Genomic DNA, 25,404 nt, shown 5'->3' on the forward strand with positions numbered 1-25,404 from the left:
AGGTCAAGGTTCCATAGCCGCAGGCAGAACAGTTGAAACTGGAGCAGCAGCACGGCCAGGTGGACTGGGGACAGCAAGGAGTCATCATGCCAGGTAGTCCTGAGGCATGGTCCTAGGGCTTAGGTCCTCCGAGAGAGAGAAAGAAAGAGAGAATTAGCATACTTAAATTCACACAGGACACAGGATAAGACGGGAGAAGTACTCCAGATATAACAGATTGACCCTAGCCCCCCGACACAAACTTCTGCAGCATAAATAGTGGAGGCTGAGACAAGAGGAGTCAGGAGACACTGTGGCCACATCCGATGACACCCCCAGACAGGGCCAAACAGGCAGGATATAACCCCACCCACTTTGCCAAAGCACAGCCCCCACACCACTAGAGGGATATCTTAAACCACCAACTTACCATCCTGAGAGACAAGGCCGAGTATAGCCCACAAAGATCTCCGCCATGGCACAACCTAAGGGGGGGGGCGCCAACCTAGACAGGAAGATCACATCAGTGACTCAACCCTCTCAAATGACGCACCCCTCTTAGAGACGGCATGGAAGAGCACCAGTAAGCCAGTGACTCAGCACCTGTAATAGGGTTAGAGTGTAGGTATGTACGGCAGGACCAAATCAGAGAGATAGGTAGGAGCAAGCCCATGTAATGCTTTGTTGGTTAGCAGTAAAACCTTGAAATCAGCCCTTGCCTTGACAGGAAGCCAGTGTAGGGAGGCTAGCACTCGAGTAATATGATCAAATTTTTTGGTTCTAGTCAGAATTCTAGCAGCCATATTTAGCACTAACTGAAGTTTATTTAGTGCTTTATCCGGTTAGCCGGAAAGTAGAGCATTGCAGTAGTCTAACCTAGAAGTAACAAAAGCATGGATACATTTTTCTGCATCATTTTTGGACAAAGTTTCTGATTTTTGCAATGTTATGTAGAGCTGTCCTTGAAATAGTCTTGATATGTTTGTCAAAAGAGAGATCGGGGTCCAGAGTAACGCTGAGGTCCTTCACCGTTTTATTTGAGACGACTATACAACCATCAAGATTAATTGTCAGATTCAACAGAAGATCTCTTTGTTTCTTGGGACCTTGGGACCATCTCTGTTTTGTCCGAGTTTAAAAGTAGAAAGTTTGCAGCCATCCACTTCCTTATGTCTGAAACACAGGTTTCTAGCGAGGGCAATTTTGGGGCTTCACCATGTTTCATTGAAATGTACAGCTGTGTGTCATCCGCATAACAGTGAAAGTTAACATTATATTTTCGAATGACATCCCCAAGAGGTAAAATATATAGTGAAAACAATAGTGGTCCTAAAATGGAACCTTGAGGAACACCGAAAATTTACAGTTGATTTGTCAGATGTCAAACCATTCACAGAGACAAACTGATATCTTTCTGACAGATAAGCTCTAAACCAGGCCAGAACTTGTCCATGTAGACCGATTTGGGTTTCCAATCTCTCCAAAAGAATGTGGTGATCGATGGTATCAAAAGCAGCACTAATGTCTAGGAGCACGAGGACAGATGCAGAGCCTTTGTCTGACGCCATTAAAAGGTAATTTACCCCCTTCACGAGTGCAGTCTCAGTGCTATGATGAGGTCTAAAACCAGACTGAAGCATTTCGTATACATTGTTTGTCTTCAGGAAGGCAGTGAGTTGCTGCGCAACAGCTTTTTCTAACATTTTTGAGAGGAATGGAAGATAGGCCGATCATTTTTAAAATATTTTCTGGGTCAAGTTTTGGCTTTTTCAAGAGAGGCTTTATTACTGCCACTTTTAGTGAGTTTGGTACACATCCAGTGGATAGAGAGCTGTTTAGTATGTTCAACATAGGAGGGCCAAGCACAGGAAGCAGCTCTTTCAGTAGTTTACTTGGAATAGGGTCCAGTATGCAGCTTGAAGGTTTAGAGGCCATGATTATTTTCATCATTGTGTCAAGAGATATAGTACTAAAACACTTGAGTGTCTCTCTTGATCCTAGGTCCTGGCAGAGTTGTGCAGACTCAGGACAACTGAGCTTTGGAGGAATACTCAGGTTTAGAGAGGAGGCTGTAATTTGCATTCTAATGATCATGATCTTTTCCTCAAAGAAGTTAATGAATTTATTACTGCTGAAGTGAAAGCCATCCTATCTTGGGGAATGCTGCTTTTTAGTTAGCTTTGCGACAGTATCAAAAATAAATTTCGAATTGTTCTTATTTTCCTCAATTAAGTTGGAAAAATAGGATGATCGAGCAGCATTGAAGGCTCTTCGATACTGCACGGTACTGTCTTTCCAAGCTAGTCGGAAGACTTCCAGTTTGGTGTGGCTCCATTTCCGTTCCAATTTTCTGGAAGCTTGCTTAAGAGCTCGGGTATTTTCTGTATACCAGGGAGCTAGTTTCTTATGACATGTTTTTAGGGGTGCAACTGCATCTAGGGTATTGCACAAGGTTCTGATTTGTGTCCTCTGACGTCCTTGGGTAGGCAGAGGGAATGGAAGGGCATCAAGGAATCTTTGGGTTGTCTGAGAATTTATGCACGACTTTTGATGCTCCTTGGTTGGGGTCTGAGCAGATTATTTGTTGCGATTGCAAACGTAATAAAATGGTGGTCCGATAGTCCAGGATTATGAGGAAAAACATTAAGATCCACAACATTTATTCCATAGAACAAAACTAGGTCCATAGTATGTCTGTGAGTAGGTCCAGAGACATGTTGGACAAAACCCATTGAGTCGATGATGGCTCTTTTGGGGTGGTCACCAAAAACTAGCCTTTTGGGGTGGTCACCAAAAATGTGAATATTATCTGCTATGACTACAAGGTCCGATAGGAATTCAGGGAACTCAGTGAGGAACGCTGTATATGGCCCAGGAGGCCTGTAAACAGTAGCTATAAAAAAGTGATTGAGTAGGCTGCATAGATTTCATGAACTAGAAGCTCAAAAGACAAAAACGTCGGGGTTTTTTGTAAATTGAAATTTGCTATCGTAAATGTTAGCAACACCTCCGCCTTTGCGGGATGCATGGGGGATATGGTCACTAGTGTAACCTAATTTAACACAGTAAATTCATCAGGCTTAAGCCATGTTTCAGTCAGGCCAATCACATAAAGATTATGATTTGTTAATTGACTATAACTGCCTTTGAAGTGAGGGATCTAACATTAAGTAGCCCTATTTTGAGACGTGAGGTATCACGATCTCTTTCAATAATGGCAGGAATAGAGGAGGTCTATATTCTAGTGAGATTGCTAAGGCGAACACCGCTATGTTTAGTTTTACCCAACCTAGGTCGAGGCACAGACACGGTCTCAATGGGGATAGCTGAGCTGACTACACTGACTGTGCTAGTGGCAGACTCCACTAAGCTGGCAGGCTGGCTAACAGCCTGCTGACTGGCCTACACCCCATTTCATTGTGGAGCTAGGGGAGTTAGAGTCCTGTCTATGTTGGTAGATAAGATGAGAGCACCCCTCCAGCTAGGATGGAGTCTGTCACTCCTCAACAGGCCAGGTTTGGTCCTGTTTGTGGGTTAGTCCCAGAAAGAGGGCCAATTATCTACAAATGTTATATTTTGGGAGGGGCAGAAAACAGTTTTCAACCAGCGATTGAGTTGTGAGAGACTGCTGTAGAGCTCATCACTCCCCCTAACTGGGAGGGGGCCAGAGACAATTACTCGATGCCGACACATCTTTCTAGCTGATTTACAGGCTGAAGCTATGTTGCGCTTGGTGACCTCTGACTGTTTCATCCTAACATTGTTGGTGCCGACGTGGATAACAATATCTCTATACTCTCTACACTCGCCAGTTTTAGCTTTAGCCAGCACCATCTTCAGATTAGCCTTAACGTCGGTAGCCCTGCCCCCTGGTAAACAGTGTATGATCGCTGGATGATTCGTTTTAAGTCTAATACTGAGGGTAATGGAGTCGCCAATGACTAGGGTTTTCAATTTGTCAGAGCTAATGGTGGGAGCCTTTGGCGTCTCAGACCCGTAACGGGAGGAGTAGAGACCAGAGAAGGCTCAGCCTCAGATTCCGACTTGCTGCTTAATGGGGAAAACCGGTTGAAAGTTTCTGTCGGCTGAATGAGAGACACCGGTTGAGCATTCCTACAGCATTTCCCTCCATGAGAAAGTTGTCCGGCTGCGGGGACCGTGCGAGGGGATTTATACTACTATCTGTACTTACTGGTGGCACAGACGCTGTTTCATCCTTTCCTACACTGAAATTACCCTTGCCTAACGATTGCGTCTGAAGCTGGGCTTGCTGCACAGCTATCCTCGCCGTAAGGCAATTGTTCTCCTGCGTATTATGAGTACAGCGACTGCAATTAGAAGGCATCATGTTAATGTTACTACTTAGCTTCGGCTGTTGGAAGTCCTGACCAACCATGTCCAGATAAAGCGTCCAGAGTGAAAAAGTTGAATGAAAAAAAGTTGAGTGAGGGAAAAACTAAAAATATAAACGGTAATTAAAAAGTAAAAACCGTAAAGTTGTCAGGTAGCAAAGTAAGGTTGGCAACAAAACGCACAGCAACCTGTACAGGCTTCCTTTTCACTCTGTCACTAGGTTAGTATTGTGAAGTAACTACAATGTTGTTGAACTACCCTCAGTTATCTCCCATCACAGCCATTAAACTCTTAACTGTTTGGCCTCGTGGTGAAATCCCTGAGCGGTTTCCTTCCTCTCCGGCAATTAGAAGGACACCTGTATCTATTTAGTGACTAGGTGTATTGATACACCATCCAACGTGTCATTAATAACTTCACCATGCTCAAAGGGATATTCCATGTGCTTTTTTAAATGTTTACCCATCTACCAATAGGTGCCCTTTGCAAGTCATTGGAAAACCTCCCTGTCTTTGTGGTTGAATCTGTGTTTGTAAGGTCCCTCAGTCGAGCAGTGAATTTCAATTATCTGTATGTGTGTGGTACAGAGACGAGGTAGTCATTTAAAAAATCATGTTAAACACTATTATTGCATACAGTGAGTCCATGCAATTTATGTGACTTGTTAAGCAAATTTTTACTCCGGAACTTATTTAGGCTTGCCATAAAGGGGTTGAATTCTTGACTAAAGACACAATCTCAATTTAATCTATTTGAAATTCAGGCTGTAACAAAATGTGGAAAAAGTCAAGGGGTGAGAATACTTTCTGAAGGCACTGTGCTGTATATGCTTCAATGAGTGTGTGTATATGTGCTTTTGATAAGAACATCCCTCCAATTGAAGAGAGAGAGACTCTTGTCCAATCAGAAGTCCTGGCTCCAGGCTGAGAGAGGTGAAGCAGCTTAACTTTTTTGACAAGGGGTACACACCTGGCCTCACTCTTTCCACTTCACCTTCCTCTCATAGCTGCTGCTGTTGCCTTTTCTTTTCCATGAAGAGAGAGAAGTGTTGGGTCAGAGGTCCTGTGCTCCAGGGTTGTGCTCTACAGGAGTGTGTGTGCGACTGTGTGTGTGTGTGTATGCGACTGCGTGTCTGATTACTCATCGCAGGCCAGCGAAGGCAGGGCCGAAGCTGGTGTGTGTGCCCTGATCTAGTCGGGGAGTTTGGCCAGCGTTGCAGGTAGGGAGCAGTGTCGGTCACACAGAACAATACACGCATAGTCTCTGTGATGACGAGGAGAGGAAATTGTCATCCCCAGAAGATTGATTGATTAGGGGTACAGATTGATTGATTAGGCCAGGGTATCTTGAGATATATACTGAACGAAAACAGCACAACATGCAACAATTTCAAAGATTTTACTAAGTTACAGTTCATATAGTGAAATCAGTCAATTGAAATAAATTCATTAGGCCCTAATTTATGGATTTCACATGACTAGGAATACAGATATGCATCTGTTGGTCACAGACACCTAAAAAAAAAAAATCAGTACCTGGTGTGGCCATCATTTGCCAAATACAGTGCTACACATCTCCTTTACATAGAGTTGATCAGGCTGTTGATTGTGGCCTGTGGAATGTTGTCCCACTCCTCTTCAATGGCTGTGCAAAGTTGATGGATATTGGCGGAAACTGGAACAAGCGGTTTTACACATGTCCAGAGCATCCCAAACATGCTCAATGGGTGACATGGGTCTGGTGAGTATGCAGGCTTTGGAAGAACTGGGACATTTTCAGCTTCTAGGAATTGTGTACAGATCCTTGCGACATGAGGCAGTGTATTATCATGCTGAAACATGAGGTGATGGCGGCAGATGAATGGCACGACAATGGGCCTCAGGATCTCGTCACGGTATCTCTGTGCATTCAAACTGCCATAGATAAAATACAATTGTGTTTGTTGGCCGTAGCTTATGCCTGCCCATACCATAACCCCACCATGGGGCAAACCACTCGCCCACTCGACGCCATACACACTGTCTGCCATCTGCCCAGTACAGTTGAAACCGGGATTCATCCGTGAAGAGCACACTTCTCCAGCATGCCAGTGGCCATCGAAGGTGAGCATTTGCACACTGAAGTTGTTTACGTCGCCAAACTGCAATCAGGTCAAGACCCTGGTGAGGACGACGAGCACGCAGATGAGCTTCCCTTAGACAGTTTCTAACAGTTTTGTCGAAATTCTTTGGTTGTGCAAACCCTCAGTTTTATCAGCTGTCCAGGTGGCTCATCTCACTCCATCCCGCAGGGGAAGAAGCCAGATGTGGAAGTCCTGTTCTGGCGTGGTTACACGTGGTCTAAGGTTGTGAGGTCGGTTGGACATACTGCCGCATTCTCTAAAATGATGGAGGTGGCTTATGGTAGAGAAATTAACATTAAATTCTCTGACAACAGCTCTGGTGGACATTCCTGCAGTCCGCATGCTAATTGCACGCTCCCTCAAACCTTGACATCTGTGGCATTGTGTTGTGTGATAAAACTGCACATTTTTGAATGGCCTTTTATTGTCCACAGCACAAGGTTCACCTGTGTAATGATCATGCTGTTTCAATCAGCTTCTTGATATGCCACACCTGCCAGGTGGATGGATTATTTTGGCAAAGGAGAAATGCTCAATAACAGCGACGTAAACAAATGTGTGCACAACATTTGAGAAAATTAAGATTTCTGTGCGTATGGAACATTTCTGGGATCTTTTATTTCAGCTCATGAAACATGGGACCAACACTTTACATGTTGTGTTTATATTTTTGTTCAGTATTCTGTAGATATTTATGTTACCTATACTGAGAAGGTGTATAGATGGAGTAACTATGGATTGATTGACAGTCTTCATATAGAGGTTCTCTATCACAGCCTGGCCTGGACTCCTCCCACCAGAGTGAGGCTGAAACAGAACAGAGTGTGAGTGTGACTAAGCCATAGACTAACAATTAATGGATGTAGGATAGTGTTAAGAGAATTATGTTCTCAATGTTCATAAACCAATTCAATCAAAACTCAAGTCTGCTAAATCAGGATTTGTAAGATACTGATTGAAATTAAAACGGACAGAGGCCCAGTCTACAATTGTCAAATGTTTATTCACGGGAATGTTCTAAAGTCAAGAATACAAAACAATTAATTTTATACTGACTTCTCACGCACACACACTCACACAACCATACGCACACACATTCACACTAACATTATCCTGCTACGCACACACCTTCACACTAACAGAAGGTATCCTACGCACATACTGTCTCACTACCCAGCCGTCAGAGATTAGGGAGACCTTGAGACGTACTCCCCGTTCTCTCCCAAATCTCTAGTCAGGTCGGCGCCGAATTTTGCTCAGACAGTCTGTCTTTAAAATACCATGAAGACATAAACATTAGCTATATTGTTTTACCCTAATTCTGACTAGAACTACACATTTATTGATTATAATTGTATACATTCATATCAATTCCATACAATTCTATGGTTTCAGGGTGGAATATTTTAATCATTTAATTAACAGATAAATCCCATTAACAATCCTCCCTTAATGTCTAAATAATACACACTGATACATCAATTGTATACAAGAATAATCCAGACCAATACATTGCTTATTAAGCCCAATGGTTTCTTCCCTCTCTGGGTGGGGAGACCTCCTTCCCTGTTATCAGATTCACAGTGGGCATATGTTGTCTGCCACAGTTCCTTGTCTGCTATGATTCAAACACATTTCCATATGTTATACAGTGACAGGGTGAAATACTGTTAATTATTGCCTAAACATTAACTACAAAAAAGTACACATCTATTTGTATTAATATTGTCAATGTCACTCAAAATCAACCTCACAAAACCAATATATGTATTTTCATTCCTTATTCATCAATGACTGTTATAGGCCTACATTAGGTATCCTAACACTTCCTGTTGGCTCCATTGGCTCCTCGTAGTTAAAAGAAACGGAGCCATCTCCTAGGCCTGGAGGCCTGTATTTGTCATCCCACTGGCCGGAGTTCGGAATCGGTCCGTACCTCACAATCTGTTGCGTCATTGACCTCTCCAGAGTCCTGGTAACCAAACCTCTCATACACGGAATCAAACAACCTCCACACAGAACCAAAACACTCATACAGGTGAAAGTTGCCCACCACACAGTGATTATGACATTTTTCCATTTCCCAAACCCACTATCAAACCAATTTGTTAGAGCATTATATACCCCAGAGTTCTCTGCCAATTCGTGAGCTAATGTGGTTAAACCAGCCAGGGCCTTGGTCACTGATCCATCTGGAGCTGTGTTATCGGGGATGAAAGTACAACATTCTGCTCCGAACCTCATACACCCACCACCATTTCAGCCAGTAACATATCCAAGGCTATTCTATTCTACCATACCATCAAACTAGTTGCAGCTGTTACCACCATAAGATGCTTGATTCCAATCCAGAACTCATCAGGTACCCCCCTTGGAACCCCAATGCTATCAATGTAAACTCTATTGTCAAAAGATCCTGACGGAGCACTCCTTATTTCTCTTCTGCCTGGCCCAAGGTCTTTGCGTTTGATAAGGGTGAAGGGCATGCCTAACTGCACTGCACTGGTCCAATTTGTAGGCAGGTGGGGCCACAGCTTCATACCTCCACACAACCACCAGACATCCGCTCTAGGACTTTTTATCTTACTAAAGTCCTCGGAACTCAACCACCCAGTCAGGGTAGTCCCTCATTGTTTTGTCAGGTGTAACGTTCTATTGCATGTCCTTACTTCCCCTACGTCCCATCCGTGTTAGATGTATCGAGCCATACAATAATAATGTCCTCCTGTAACTGTGAAAGGGGGAAGTCTGGATGTAATGGGCACATGGGGATACAGATAATGCAGATCAATGCAACTGTCATTGTCCGGCTTCCCTGCGCTCATGAACAGCTTTACCATACAGGCCATTACCCTGGGTGCATCAATTCCATCAAATGGAAAGGGAATGGTTGTCAACTGAGGTTTTGCTGTGGCACAGGCATAACATTCTTCTTTCGCTACTGATCTGGCTGTATACTGAATCCATTATAACCATAGGTTAGAATCCTCATAACCAGTTTCCACCTCAATCACTTCCTTAAGATCTTTCGTCTGAACTATCCACACCGGCCCTTGGCTCTGGACGACTCCACGGTCAGTATCTGTTTTGTCAGGGGCTCTGCTTGTATTCTGGCTGACTATAGAGCTATCACCTGCCCTAACCTCTTCTACCCGGAATGGCACTAGGGTATCAACCAAAACCTGATCAAATCCAACATACCATAACCCGAGATCCTCTTCCTTTACATTTTTAATGGTAATTCGTACCTTTACGCAATATTTCCCTTGCTCCGGATTACAGTCAAAAACCCTCACCATCACTATACTCCACCTTCTTCCATACTGGGTATGTGGATTTATATAGCCCTCTCTCTCGGTGTGAGCTATGACCTGTTTCCATTAACTACACGGGGACCTGCACAGATATCTTCCATAATGGCTCATAGTCCTAGACTGCCACGGGGTCAGAGACCCTATTTGGTCTACATAGAACTCAACTGAGACATCCTTCCTGATCTCCACTCTCACTTCCTGTTTACCCAGATCAAGTGATCTCTTATACTTGGTTAATACAAAATCCTCACCATCTACACTACGGGTCAAGTTACCACCTTCTGCATTCTCGGATGGATCATGGTGTATTAGGAAGATGGCTCCCACAATAAGACAGCTCAGACCAATCAGCACTCCTGTAAAGCCCCACCCTTTCCCGGAGAACATATCCTCAGTTAGAGGCCAGCCCACACTTTCACTTCTAGGATCGCACACAGGGAGGATAGGGCGGGGTCAGGGAATCTTCGTTGGAGAGGTAACTCCCGAACCCTATTGGTATTCTGCTAACTCTGTGATTGTTCGACAGTGTCAGAGTGTCTTACCCTCTCGCAATGTGTGATATGAACCCCGGTAGCTCTTTCAGCTATTCTCACTGCGAAGGCTGTCACCAGGAGTACTTGGTATGGCCCCACACAACGGGGCTGCTTCCCGTCTATTCTCCTCAGGGACTGGGTTGAGTAAATCACCTTCTCCTGTAATTCACCTGTAGAGCATAAAATCTTGGACATATGGTTTGGTTAACAAACAGTCTTCTCATGTGGTCTGCTAGTATATCTTCAACTTCTATTTGTACTTGTTCTGGTCCCTAACTCTGGCCTTCTATTTGTGCTACCTGATTAGCTAAACTGTCATCCATTATTTAAAGAAATCGATCCTAGTAAACCAACTCTAGGGATAATATCTTGACCTAATATTCCAGTTACCATAATCGTTTCCGACAAATAAGTTGGGAACACTTTATAAAAAATGTTTTATTAGTTTATTATACATTGCCGCATATCTAAACAATGACTTAGGTAAGATTAGTAAATTATCCTTATGTCTGACATTATCTTGTAGGACCGCCCCTTTCATTCTCTACATGTCCAATTCTCCCTGGGGCGTTCGTTCATGTCTATCCTGTAACAATTCTCTGTCATGAGTCTTATCTACTTTAAGATTTATCTGTGCTGCTTTCACAGGCACTAGTCAATGCTACTATTTCGGCCTGTTGTGCCGAATAATTTCTAGGCAATGGTTCAGTGTCAGGTCCCTTTTGTCTCCACTCAGTAACAGCCCCCCCCCCCCCCCCCCCTCTCCTCTCTGCTCCCAAACCATCAAGGTCTCAGCAGTGCGGGGAGGGCTTCTCCGTCTGCCCTTCCTCCTATCTGTCTGTTGCTCTTTCTCATAACAGTCACTATCAAATATGGGGTGTTTCCAAATATTGACTAAATGTCTCACTGTCTGAACTCAGGTGATATTTCTAAAATCCATGTCTATGGTGGCCATCTCTAAAGTAATTACATAGGTTGATTAAGGTTATCTCGATGTTCTCAATAATCCTGAATCACCACAGATGCCATATATCCCTGTCCTGTTGGCCTGGATTAGGTTCTAAATACCTAACATGAGTCTACCATTAGTCCAAGGCTATGCCATTTCTTTCTTCTCATTAGTTCAACTCACAACTATGTCAAAGAACTATAAACTTGTTCATAATTATCAATTACTCAATTTACCTTAAAATCAGTATCACAAATTACCTTAAATTCATTATCCAAATGGCCCTCCCATGAGGCTGATCAGACCACAAAGGAAAGCCAGGATAGAGGTCAAAGGTCATACCACCCTTTTATAGTTGTGTTTCATACTATATTATACAAATCAAAGAAAAACCATCAACCATTTTCTACATTTTGTATCCCAGGTTGCCAGAACATTCCCTTTACCTAAAGAATTCACGTGTTTAATTCAAACTCAGAAAATAAAACTTCCAGTGCGTGTACCCCTTTAAGATTTCGTCTCTAGGACAAATTGAAATCTCCTCAAACCCTAAGGCTAAAAACAAACAAAACATATCCAGGCCTTTTCAATTTTGGTAGAAACATGCCTCTATCTCACTCGCTCCCTTCAAGATTATAGCCCCGGAAAACATTTCCAAAGAGAGACAACGAAGCCTCCTTTTCCCAGGAAAACCACTTTGTCAGCATTCTAATTCCATTGTACTCCCTCCAATCATTAGTTTTAAATGTTCTCAATGTTTATATGTAATTAATTGAGCATGCGCTACCCTCGGATACAATTCTTTACTTTAAATCTATGAAATCTATTCCTACTACCTGACTAGTTTAGCCAAAGCTTGCTTTGCAACATTAAAACCCATTCGGTCTGTCTGCAAATCGTCTCTCAAAATGCTTGATAGGAATACCCTGCCATTAGACACCCACAACTGTGATTAATGTGCACTGTCCCTTTAAAATAAAATTAACTCAACCTGCAATCCACTTTGCCGACCTGACATGGTTCCATGTAATGGAAACAGATTATAATGTTTAGAATACATTAACTTCCTGTTCAAATTCACTGGTGTTACCTAAACAATCAAACCAAAAATCAATAAACGGGAACTATCACAAAACTTTTACGATTCAACTATTCAGAACTGAATCCCATACAGCCAAATATAGCCCAGCGCGCACCACCAAACAGTGATGCCCACCTAGCAATTTTGTTGCTAGATTTAGCATCTTTTCAGACTACCATGACAAATGTAGCTACTTTTAAGAATGTATTTGGAACTTTTAGCAACTTTTGAAAAGTGACTCAAAGCTATAATGCACGCATTTTCCCTCTAAATGACACTATTTTCTCTGTCACACCCTCAGTCACAACATCATTGCCTGGCTGCAAAAGTGCATTGTGAGCGACGTCAGCAGCAGGCGCTCAGCCCGTGCCCAGGCAGCAGCAATTTCAGCGAATTGCAAATCATTGTTGGCTGACTGCAGCAGCAGTAGAACGGGTTCGACAAGCCAAACCCAATGAATACAGTTGGTCACAAATGTTTGATCTTGAACAGAACTTACATCAATCAACATCTCTCAATCAAAATTGTACTGCCAGACGTACAGAAAAGAGTGGGAGTCTGTACCTGAACAACTGTCAAATCAATTTGAGTAATGTTATTGTGTATTCTACGTTATCACGCAATGATATCACAACGTCTTTTAGCTACAAATCAACCTGCCTCCGGCAACTTACCCTGAAAATGAGTTGGCAACACTGTAACAAACTCTCTTATTCCTGCCTGGCAAAAATATACCCCCTACTCAAACTGAGTTCTGTTTTAATTCTACCGTAAGAGTAAAAGCAAACTTTCCAACTTTCTCTACTCCAAAATGTAAAACGTATGTCAGTCAATCCATAAGAATAAAAACATTTAGATGGGCACAACTCTATCGTAATTATCTCTCCGTTATTATTTAGAATTCATTAGATTTAGGTAACTGTCTCTTCTATGATTCAGCATTTTAAATACGACTCCATTCTCAATACGTTATTCCAGCGGACCATTTAGGCAATACTTATTTTCCACCATCATTTGCAAATAAATTCATTAAAAATCCTACAAGTGATTTTCAGGATTTTCTTTTTTCATTTTGTCTGTCATAGTTGAAGTGTACCTATGATGAAAATTACAGGCCTCATCTTTTTAAGTGGGAGAACTTTAACAATTGGTTGCTGACTAAATACTTTTTTGCCCCACTGTATGTGTGTGTATATATATATATATAGCTAGCTAGCTGGCTGGCTGTTCCACTAGAGATTCTTGGTTCGAGTCCAGGCTCTGTCGCGACCGGGAGACCCATGGAGCGGTGCACAATTGGCCCAGCATCGTCCGGGTTAGGGGAGGCTTTGGCCAGCAGGGATGTCCTTGTCCCATCGCACACTTACAACTCCTGTGGCGGGCCAGGCACAGTGCTCGCTGACACGGTCGCCAGGTGTACGCTGTTTCCTCCAACACATTGGTCCGGCTGGATTCCAAGTTAAATGAGTATTGTGTCAAGAAGCAGTGTGGCTTGGTTGGGTTGTGTTTCGGAAGTCGCACTGCTCTCGACCTTCGCCTCTCCTGAGTCCGCATGGGAGTTGCAGCAATGGGACAAGACCAATTGGATACCACAAAATTGGGGAGAAAAAGGGGTAAAAGATAAATAAAAAGGGCCCGGGACTTACAACGTAATACCTAATAATTTGAAGGAAAAGGTGAGTGTGATGGTGTTTACCTGTTCGGGGGATATAGTGAAGCGTGTATCGTAGTAGGGGCAGGAGTGTGTTTCTGTGGCCAGGCTGAGCAGCTGTTCTCTGTCTCGTACCGCCCCAACACTGCACACTACATATAGAAAAAACACCTTAGACACACCCCTCCTCCTCTTACAACCCTCCACTTCCTTCTGACGCTGGTCTGAGAGAGAGCGAGCTTTACGAGAGGGAGCGAGCTTACGAGAGAGAGAGAATAGAGAGCAATGCGCCAGGCCTCCAGTTTTTTAAACTGATAGTTTCCTTCAATTACAAATGTATATCCCGTTCCAGTTTTTGTAAATTACTTCCCTCACTGAAATACTGAATAACCATATTTTGTTACGTCAGCATTGCCATAGGCTATATACTCAATTGTGGTCTAATAATTGAGTTGCCCTGACTTGTTGTCTGTCTTTGATTCGTTATCGTTCTTGTACTCCTCTGTACTCCTCGTTATCGTTCTTAAGCTCCTCCTCTGAAGGGTCCTTTAGATCCTCCCCACGGGGGCCCATACTGAGGTTCAGCAGCTTCACCGCCTTATCATCCGTATAGCTCTATACACACAAGCACACAAAAAAAATCAAGCTTTTACTGTATACAGCTATACTCTACTGTGTATTATAATGTAATACTCTACCTTAATCTTCAGAGTGAATTAAAGCTGAGAGTTGTTTCAGATCATTTCCAGGCTTCCTCCCTCTTCTTCCTCCACAGCTCTTCATTCTGACACACAGACACACACAAAGTGATGCTGACAATCGGCAAACAAGTAAGTCACATCGACACCGAGCTACCTGCAAGACCCCCCAACTACTCCACTACCTTCAGTTTAGACACCAGGTCCCTCTTTGCCTTTTTCTGCACAAAGTCAGTGATCCAGTTAGGCTCATCAGAGGAGGATGGGGGGATGGAGAGAGATCTACCTCTGTGCCCCTGCAGGCAGTCTGTCTGCCTCCTGTCTCTTCTTCTCCGCATGATCCCTCAGCCAGCTCAGAGCTCCACATATCAGACACAGTGATTTGTTTTGGAACACACACACACACACAGACAGACAGAATCACATGCACATTAATACACAGAAATTAACACACACAAACACTGTTCCAGTGAGGCTCTCAAAGATGACGACTTTGCCGTGCTCCAGTGCAGTGTACAGGGCCTGCATGAACTGCTCCTGGATGGGGTATGGCTGGTAGGGGAAATGGGGGGCACCAGCCTCCTCCATAACTGATAATAAGGAGCATTATTATCAGTTAACTACAACTATACTGTTGTATACCTGCTGCCTCAGGTATACAACAGTTGTAATTATCAGTACTGTAAAAACTTTTTAGAAAGGGAAATGCACATCTAGTATAGGTTGCCTGACAATTAGACTGTGATACCTCTGGTTCACAGTCTGAGATTAATGCCATACATTTCTTTGGAAAATGTCCACCTACAAGCCAGAATGTTGAATAAAAGTATTTTAACATACTTTACTGGTTGTCCGTGTGGTTGGTCCTTTTGGCAGTAGGAATGTGAGATAATATATCCAAAAGAAAGTACAATTAAATAAACTTTTCAAAGCGCTGGTAGTGAATTTAGATTTCTGTCACCTGATGCAAAGATAACAGCCAACTTAAAAAAATATATATATATATTATTCTGTATCATGGCGGGCCGCAACAAATAGTATAGGTGCATGCAGCCTACTATTCTGTAGTATGAAATAAAAAATGTGTCATTTAGCAGACCCTCTTATCCAGAGAGACTTACAGTTAGTGCATTCATCTTAAGATAGCTAGTTGGGGCAACCACATATCACAGTTAGAAGCTACTTTATTGAGGAAAAATGTACTTACTATCAGCCAAGTCAAAGCTGTAAGGGGGGGGGAAAGTAACATGTGAGTGTTAGTTCACAAAAGTATTTTTTATTTTGGGGGGTGCTGTGGGGAATATTTAATATACACTATACAGTATATACAAAAGTATGTGAACACCCCTTCAAATTAGTGGATTTGGCTATTGCAGTCACACCCGTTGTTGACAGGTGTATAAAATCGAGCATACAGCCATGCAATCTCCATAGACAAATATTGGCAGTAGAATGGCCTTACATCATAGGATGCCACCTTTCGAACAAGTCAATTTGTCAAATGTCTGCCCTGCTAGAGCTGCCCCGCTCAACTGCAAGTGCTGTTATTGTGAATTGGAAACATCTGGGAACAACAATGGCTCAGTAGCGAAGTGGTAGGCCACACAAGCTCACAGAAAGGAACCGCCGATGCTGAAGCACGTAGCGCATAAAAATCGTCTGTCCTAGGTTGCAACTGTCACTACCGAATTCCAAACTGCCTCTGGAAGCAACATCAGAACATGAACTGTTCGTCAGGAACTTCATGAAATGGGTTTCCATGGCCGAGCAGCCACACACAAGCCCGAGATCACCATGTGCAATGCCAAGCGTCAGCTGGAGTGGTGTAACGCTGGCCTCCATTGGACTCTGGAGCAGTGGAAACGCGTTCTCTGGAGTGATGAATCACACTTCACCATCTGGCAGTCTGACGGACGAATCTGGGTTTAGCGGATGCCAGGAGAACGCTACCTGCCTGAATGCATAGTGCCAAATGGCAGATGTTGGGAAGTTGAAGTCGCCAAGTACGAAGAGCAGTGAGCCATCGTCAGGAATTTAGCTTACCAAGGTGTCAAGCTCATTGAGGAACTCTCTAAGGACACCTGGTGGGCAGATGACAACAATGTTAAGCTTGAGTGGACAAGTGACAGTGACAGCATGGAATTCAAATGAGGAGATGGACAGGTGAGAGAGGGAGAAAAGAGAAAATCTCCACTTTGGAGAAATGAGTAGCAGTGTGCCACCACCAGATGCTCTCGGACCATGAGAAAAAACATAGTCAGATGAAGAAAAAAAACATAGTCAGATGGAGTAGCAGTGTTCTCTGGGGTGATCATGTCTCCGTTAGGGCAAAAAAGTCAAGGGACTGAAGGGCAGCATAGGCTGAGATTAACTCTGCATTCTTGACTGCAGATCGGCAGTTCCAAACGCTGCCAGAGACCAGGAATTCCACATGGGTTGTGTGCGACGAGAGTCTTAGTTTTGCGACGGGAACACTGCCGCTGAGAAAACAGGAGCACACCTCCTGGTACTAAATTGCTGATTGCCTTGGAGAGGAATTCATTACACTTCGTGAAAAAGTTGCCCAACCAACTAACCCTGCACCCATTAAAACCTCACCACAATTCCACTACTTTGGCCCTATCAGATCCTACTACACGCCAGCAGCCTGGGAGGACGGGACACTATCATTCAAAACATTGTGTAAGTCTTCTGCAGTAAAATCTTGTACACCCAAGTACTTCTCTGCAGCTGCCACCACATATATCCTCTGAATTGTGTTCCATCCCTGCGGTACAATTGGCCACCATTGCCATGAACGCCCCCCCCCCCCAAAAAAAAAAAACTTACTGAAGCACATGTTATTCCTATCACTCTCTATTGGCCTCAGCCTACTCATTGGGATCCTCTTAGGGTCCCTCACCCTGAACCCATCTTCCTCTACTACTCTCTTCACTGCCTCAGCATACGACACCTTCTGCACTACTCAATCTGCCATTATCACACCGGACACCTCTGATCTCCAGCACCATGGACATTTTTGTTTTTGTGCTTTTCTAAAAATCCATTTCTGTGCTCTATTCATGTGCTTTACTAATAACTGTTTTCTGTGTTCATGCAAGTGACTGACTAAGCATATCCTCACTATCAGTATCTGCAATTTGGCAGTACGCCCAGACCCTTGTTTTGAGAATGAAAGATATCTCAGTGTCAAGGTCTCAGCAAGGAAAAGGCCTTGTGAGATGTTGGTCTGTCATATACATGACCCAGTATTTGTTTGTCACATGAATTAAGCAAACATTAATGATGAATGAATTATGAATAAGCTAAATCATGCAAATATAACTTGTAATATATAAGCAATCTAATGGGACTGCCCCATTAGAGCTCCTGACAGACGTTCACTATGGTGCATCAAGTTTGTTGGAACTTCTCCAGTTAACTGATAATAAACAATGATCCATTTAAGATTGACTTTAAGTGTCCCTGTGTGCATTTTTAAAATAATCAATTCAAGGAGATTCATGTGGTGTATTAGAAGCAATTATTGGTACCAGTGTTGTCTTAGAAACATGCAGTACTGTGGTCGGCCTTAAACTTTAGTGTCTTCAAAGAAAGGGGGCAGTCATTCTCCCCTGGTCTTGACAAAGTGATCCACTTGAACGTGCTCAATTTTCCCTTCCCTGTTCACCCACCCTGACTAGATTTTTTTTTGCCAGTGATAGAGAAAGAGACATCTGTCATATATGCTCAGACCTCATGCGTGTTCAAGACTACTCTGAAATTCGGAACCTCTGAGTTAAAAAGAGCATAGAGCCTCCTATTGGTTGATTCTGATCGTTTCCAAACGTCATCTTTCTACAACTAGTTTCCAAGTCGGACATTTCCGAGTTCTAAATTATAATGAACGCAGCGCTGGGCTGACTGGGCTTTTATTTGAAGAAAAATGTATTATTTAAGAGAGAGTTTATTCATGACAAGTCGAAAACTCCGAGTTAAAATTAAAGCAAGTTATTTGCGTAGAGCTTCATATTAGTTGATTCTGACCATTTCCAATTGGGAAACTCGGGCCTCATCTTTCTACAATGTGTTTACAAGTCGAAATGTTACGTTTCCGAGTTGTCCTGAATACGCCAGCTTTCCCCAAAATAAAACATTGTTTAAAAAAGATCCCAATACATGTGTTTATCACATCATAAAACAATGTGTGAGCTAATGGACATTATGTGTGTTTCGTTAGACGGCAATTGAGTCACTTGCTTCAAACGACGATGACAATTCCGCCACCCCCCTTTCCTCGCTGCGAATCTGGAAAGTTCTAGGCTTTTCTTCCAGATGCTAGAACTAAGCAAATAACACAGCAACGTGGACCCCTTGACTTATTAGCCAAGCAGCTCAATAGCAAACATTCAGTTTGGAGACTGGTGCACAACGGTCGATATCCGGCATAATTTGGCGCTAAATGTGCGAAATATAGCTAACAAGACAAACGGATTCTTGATCTAGCTGATTTGTGGCGCAGCTCTCCTTTCCGAACCATAGTTATCTAGCTAGCTTGCGCCCTGCTAGCCAGCCGTATTGTTAGCTAGCTAACGTCAGCAGACATTGTTTCAGGCCAGGGGCTACAGGGCTATGACTGCTGAAGAGGTGACCAACGAAGAACAGAACAACATCCCGATGGAGGGAGAGGATATCACGCAGAAGAAAGATGGAGGGGTTTTAAAGGTAACTGAGAAAGCTACGTTAGTTAGTCAGCTAGCTTGGCTAACGTGGGCTTGCTCGCTTACCTAGCCAATGCAATGAATGATATTACCAGAACTAAGGTAGCCTAAACTATTTCTAACATTTTATTTGTCATTTGGTTAGCTAGGTTAACTTAAGACTACTTAGATGGTTTTTCGCAGGACAACGACTGAATTGGCAACATTTGGGTTTTGCCGTTTGCTAACGTTAGCCAGCGATAAACATGTTGGACTTGCATGGTTAGCAAGCTAACTGGCTAGCTACCCACATCTTCGATAGCCAGCAGATCTATAACCTTTAAGTTCATATGTCTTGCCACCATGATGTTGGCCTACGGCCGAGACAATAAGGTATGCACCACACACAGAAGGTGCTGCAACTGCCTCTGGTAACAACCGTGCAGCATTCCATTGGAGACCAATACACGCAACATCCAACAATTTCAGACTTTACTGAGTTATGAAATAAACGCATTATGCTCTAATCTATGTATTTCACATGACTAGGAAAACAGATACCTTAAAAAAAAGGGGGGGGGGGTAGGGGCGTGGATCAGAAAACCAGTCAGTATCTGGTGTGACCATTATTTGCCTCATGTAGCGCTACACATTTCCTTCGCATATTGTTGATCAGGCTGTTGATTGTGGTGTGTGAAATGTTGGCCTGCTCCTCTTCAAGGGCTGTGCAACGTTGCTGGATATTGGCTGAAACTGGAACACAATGTTGATCCAGGGCATCCCAAACATGGTTGGATGTACTGCCAAATTCTATAATGCCTTTTGGACATACTGCCAAATTCTCGAATGACATTTTATGGTATAGAAATTAACATTCAATTCTCTCGCAACAGCTCTGGTGGTCATTCCTGCAGCCCGCATGCCAATTGTACGATCCCTCAACTTGAAGCATCTGTGGCCTTGTGTGACACAACTGCACATTTTAGTGGCCTTTTATTGCCCCCGGCACAAGGTGCACCTGTGTAATGATCATACTGTTTATTCAGCTTCTTGATATGCCACACCTGTTAGGTAGATGGATTCTCTTGACAAAGGATAAAGGTGCAAGAACAGGAATGTAAAACAAATTAGAGAAAAATAAGCTTTTTGTCTGTATTGAACCATTTCTGGGATCTTTTATTTCAGCTCATGAAACTTTACATGTTAGGTTGAATTTTTGTTCAGTGTACTAAACCACATACATTGCTACAGCACAACTAATCTTCAGTCTCTACCTCACCTCCATCTCTAGTTGGTGAAACAGGAAGGCACAGGGACAGAGCTGCCTATGACTGGGGACAAGGTGTTTGTTCACTATGTTGGCACCCTGCTGGATGGAACCCCATTTGACTCCAGTCGTGAACGAGGAGAGAAGTTTTCCTTTGAGCTGGGCAAAGGTGTGTGTCTGTTAGTGTAGGCCAGGCGATCAAGGTATTGGACCTTGATGTGGCTACCATAACTGTGTGTGTGTGTGTGTAGGCCAGGTCATCAAGGCGTGGGACCTGGGAGTGGCTACTATGAAAGTAGGAGAGATCAGCCAGCTGATCTGTAAACCAGAGTATGCCTACGGCACTGCTGGCAGCCCCCCGAAGATACCCCCCAACGCTACACTTGTCTTCCAGGTAACCCTCTGTCTGTCAGGGATTTAGAAGTTGTGTTTTTGAGATACACATTCTATGCCAACATTGACGTGTGACTTTGTAAGAGTGCTCAAATTTAATGTTTTGTGTGTGTTAGGTGGAGTTGTTTGAGTTTCGGGGGGAGGACATCACAGAGGGAGAGGATGGAGGAATCATCCGTCGCATCATCACTAAGGGAGAGGGATACACCAAGCCTAATGAAGGCGCTGCCGTAGAAGGTATGAGCGCGCGCACACAAACGTATCATCAATAAGGAACAGGGATACGCCAAACCAAACTAAGACCTACCAGCTCTCACACACCCATCTTTCTCTTTCCCCTGCAGTGTGTTTGGAGGGCAGCTGTGAGGGCAAGGTGTTTGACAAGAGGGAGCTGAAGTTTGAGTTGGGAGATGGAGAGAGCCTGGGTCTGCCAAGCGGAGTGGAAAAAGCCCTGATGGCTATGGAGCAGGGAGAGGAGTCCCTCTTCATCATCAAACCCAAGTAATACCCACTACAAACCTAGTGTACATACTATGTTGTTTTGAGAAATGTGTAATTGTGTGTTCTCTGGGCATATTAGCCGAGTTGTCTGCACTCTATATCACAGGAGGTTGGTGGCACCTTAATTGGGGAGAACGGGCTCGTGTTAATGACTGGAGCGGAATGGTATTAAACACATGGTTTCCATGTGTTTGCCATTCCATTTGCGCCATTATGAGCTGTTCTCCCCTCAGCAGCCCCCTGTGCTCTGTATATCTAAGTGTGTGTGTGTGTGTGTGTGTGTGAAGGTATGGCTATGGAAACACAGGCAACAGCAAGTACAATATTCCTGGTGAAGCCACTCTGCAGTACAAACTCAAACTGACCACCTTCGAGAAGGTATGACCCTTTAGCCATATCAACTAGACGGTCCTGTCCAGAAACATCCCTTCTGCATTTTGTTCATGGCATTTCCACACATTTTGCCTACTGAACGTTCCCTAAATGTGTCTGGTGTTCTGAGAGGTGATATGCTAGCTGGCTGACTAAAGTATTTCCTGTTCCACAGGCCAAGGAATCCTGGGAAATGAACTCCGCAGAGAAACTGGAGCAGAGCATCATTGTCAAGGAGAAGGGAACACAGTACTTCAAGGTGGGTGTGTATTAACGTTTCTGTTGTGTGAAGGGAAGTAGCTTCAAACATTGGTGCAGATTTACACAGGATGTAATATGATATGTGTTTGTGTGTAGGAGGGAAAGTATCGCCAAGCGTCTGTCCAGTATAAGAGGATTGTGTCCTGGCTGGAGAATGAATCAAGTTTACCCGAGGGGGAGGAGCAGAAGGCTCAAGCCCTGCGGTTGGCTGCTCACCTCAACCTGGCCATGTGCTTCCTCAAGCTACAGGAACCAAGCTCTACTTTTGACAACTGTGACAAGGTACACTCACGCAGAAGACACACACCTGACTGTATCTGAACATATCTGACTTCCTGAATATTCCACACCATACTTATTCACCTATGGTTCCTGCTCTCTCTCTCATTCTTGTGTGTAGGCCCTGGAGCTGGACGACACTAATGAAAAGGCTCTATTCCGGAGGGGGGAGGCGCTGTTTGCCATGAAGGAGTTTGATAGGGCGAGAGCAGACTTCCAGCGTGTCATACAACTGTATCCTAGCAACAAGGCCGCCAAAAGCCAGGTACTGTACTAGAATGGTCTTTGTGTGCCTCAGTCAAAACTTCCCTCTTCTGGATGCTCCATCTCATGCCCTGCTGTCTGTCTGATCTGGGTCTCTCTGTTTTTCTGCCCTTCCAGGTGGCTCTGTGCCAGAAACAGATTAAGGAGCAGCATGAGAAGGACAAGAGGCTCTATGCCAACATGTTCCAGAAGTTTGCTGAGAGAGACGCTAAGGTGGGACAAACAGCCCTTAGCCCCTACACACTACACACTTTTCCTAGTCCTTCCACACCACACAATTCCCCTTGCCCCAATGTAAGTGGTGATGGAATACTGAAGAAAACACAGAACAAGGCTGTAGTTATCTAAATTAACCACCAGAGGGCAGACTAACTCACACTTAGCATCCTATAGACTTATTATACTGATCAACAACGTTTGCATAGAAGTATCTTAATTTATAAATGACTAAGTGGATCAGGCACGATCCACTTAGTCATTTATAAATTAAGATACTTCTATGCAAATGTTGTTGATCAGTATAATAAGTCCAAAATGGAAGGAAAGCAGGTTGTTTGTTATAATAAGCTATAATAAGGGGTTGACTGTGCTGATAGACAAACTTGATCCGCGAGACACATGAGAATTACAGAAATTAACACATTCTAATACCAAAATGTTTTGCATTTTGGTGACTTTGGTTAATATGTCTTGTTTCTGTGGTATTGAGTATTGTGATACTAAACCTGGTATTGAAGTCAATTCTGGTACCATGACAACACTGCGCAACTATGGGGCAAAATATACTGGGTTGGCTTAGACTGTTGACAACATGCAAACTATAATTAGTCTCCAAATGTTTGTTGAAAACATAAATACATTTGCATTATGAGCACATGTCTCTCAAATACATTGTTATTTTAACCATATTAGCATAGACATGACATCAGTCAAAACACCTAAAAACAAGACATGGTATCATTAACAAGCCACCTACAATTCCCTACATGGTAGCAGCTTGTCGTTGTTGCTAGCTATCTGACCATTCAGAATCATAACCACACCTCCTGGCCACAGACGCATCATTTTCATGACATTGTCAGCCAACCTGTCTATGAAGCTACATCACCTCTGAACATTGAACTAAACTGTATTAATATCTCTCTTACTCTCTCTCTGCTGTGATGATCAGGAGGAGGCTGACAAGGGGATGGAGAACGGAGGAGGGATGGAGGTGGAGGAGAGTGGAGGACAGGAGTAATGACTGCTGGAGACAGATGTGGTAGTCTGTCTGTCATGAAGACTTAACTTCAGACATTTGTGTTTCTAAAGAGTGAAAGTGTTAGTGTGTTTGAGAGAAGTGCATGTGTGTCCATGGCTCGACTATCTCCTGTGTGTCTGTGTGCTATCATCATGGCAGCTAGCTGGCTGGGTGGGCCTTCTGTAGCTGACTGCACTCCAGAGGTGTGGCTAAAAGGATTCCCCCTCCCTCTGGTTAGCATGTAGCAGGCTGCCCCCTCCCTGCACGCCCCTACTCAGACTTCTTTGCTTAATGGAGTTGGAAGCTCAGTACTAGATGTGTGTAATCACCACCCCCCCTTCCAAGGCCAACTAATCAATTCCTGTCTGCTCCCTGTGTGTGTGCGACTGTGTCTGCTGACCGTAGCAGCACCCTCTCTAGCAGAAGTCATGTTCACTAAACAATTGCTCTCTGCTTCTCAAACACTGTATGTTCTTACCCTGGGTTTATGATTTCTCTCTTTAACTGTTCTTAATGGGATGATTTACTTCACGACTGGAAAGTGTGTGTGTGTGTGTGTGTGTGTGTGTGTGTAGTAGCTGATATGAACTAGCAGCTTCTCCTGGTTGAACTCAGCCAGTATAAACCTCAGTCAGATTACATATATAGTCTTATTGTAGTCTATGGCTGCATCCCAAATCACACTCGATACCCTGTAGATGACATATGTCCAACTTTTTGACCAGTGCCCTGTGTCTAACCTGAGGAGGCTGCTATAAAGTAGTGCACTATATAGATAATGGGTGTCATTTGAGATGCAGACTTACAGCATCCAGCTCCAGCGGACCTGGCTCTAGAATAATACCTGATTCAGCTAATCACAGTCCTGTATAGCAGTTGGTTTGTAGAATCAAGTGTGTTGGAACAGGACGGAGCAGCTAGGGAGTGAGATTGGTCAGTGGGTGGGGTTTGGGGTGTCAAATTCTTGTGTTGATGGGGGGGGGTCTTTCTGATTGGAGCATTACGGTTGGTTCTCTGTAGGATCTAATAAACAGAAATTACTCAAACTCTTGTTTTTGTGTATCCACATGTTTTGTACAATACAACTTTCTTTGGCCAACTGTTAAATCAGAAATGCATATTCTGCCCCCCTGAAATGCATCTCTCCAGGGGTGAAAAAAAAAAACCCAATTGTCATACTTGAGTAAAAGTAAAGATACCTTAATCGAAAATAACTCATGTAAAAGTCACCCAGTAAAGTACTACTTGAGTAAAAGTCTAAAGTATTTGGATTTAAATATACTTAAGTATTAAGTAAAATACATGTACATTCCTTTATATTAAGAGAACCAGATGGCACCATTTGTTTTCCTTATTTTTTTTTTTTTTTTACGGATAGCCAGGGGCACACCAACACTCGGACGTTATTTACAAACAAAGCATTTTTGTTTAGTGAGTCCACCAGATGAGAGGCAGTAGGGATGACCTG

The 25,404-nt window shown here is 43.5% G+C and overlaps 1 protein-coding gene across 1 annotated transcript; it reads left to right on the forward strand.

Moving 5' to 3' along the window:
- Window positions 1-18,537: 18,537 nt before the first annotated feature.
- On the forward strand, window positions 18,538-24,982 carry LOC110521734 (peptidyl-prolyl cis-trans isomerase FKBP4). Its single transcript, XM_021599542.3, has 11 exons — window positions 18,538-19,384; window positions 20,651-20,795; window positions 20,878-21,020; window positions 21,136-21,256; window positions 21,364-21,520; window positions 21,808-21,898; window positions 22,068-22,151; window positions 22,250-22,435; window positions 22,554-22,697; window positions 22,814-22,909; window positions 23,868-24,982. Exons 1-11 carry the CDS (start codon window positions 19,292-19,294, stop codon window positions 23,934-23,936), a joined length of 1,329 nt encoding a protein of 442 aa, XP_021455217.1. The 5' UTR covers window positions 18,538-19,291; the 3' UTR covers window positions 23,937-24,982.
- Window positions 24,983-25,404: the final 422 nt, after the last annotated feature.

This window comes from Oncorhynchus mykiss, chromosome 1, assembly GCF_057628025.1.
Source record: "Oncorhynchus mykiss isolate SJ-2025 chromosome 1, ASM5762802v1, whole genome shotgun sequence".
Classification (NCBI taxonomy): domain Eukaryota; kingdom Metazoa; phylum Chordata; class Actinopteri; order Salmoniformes; family Salmonidae; genus Oncorhynchus; species Oncorhynchus mykiss.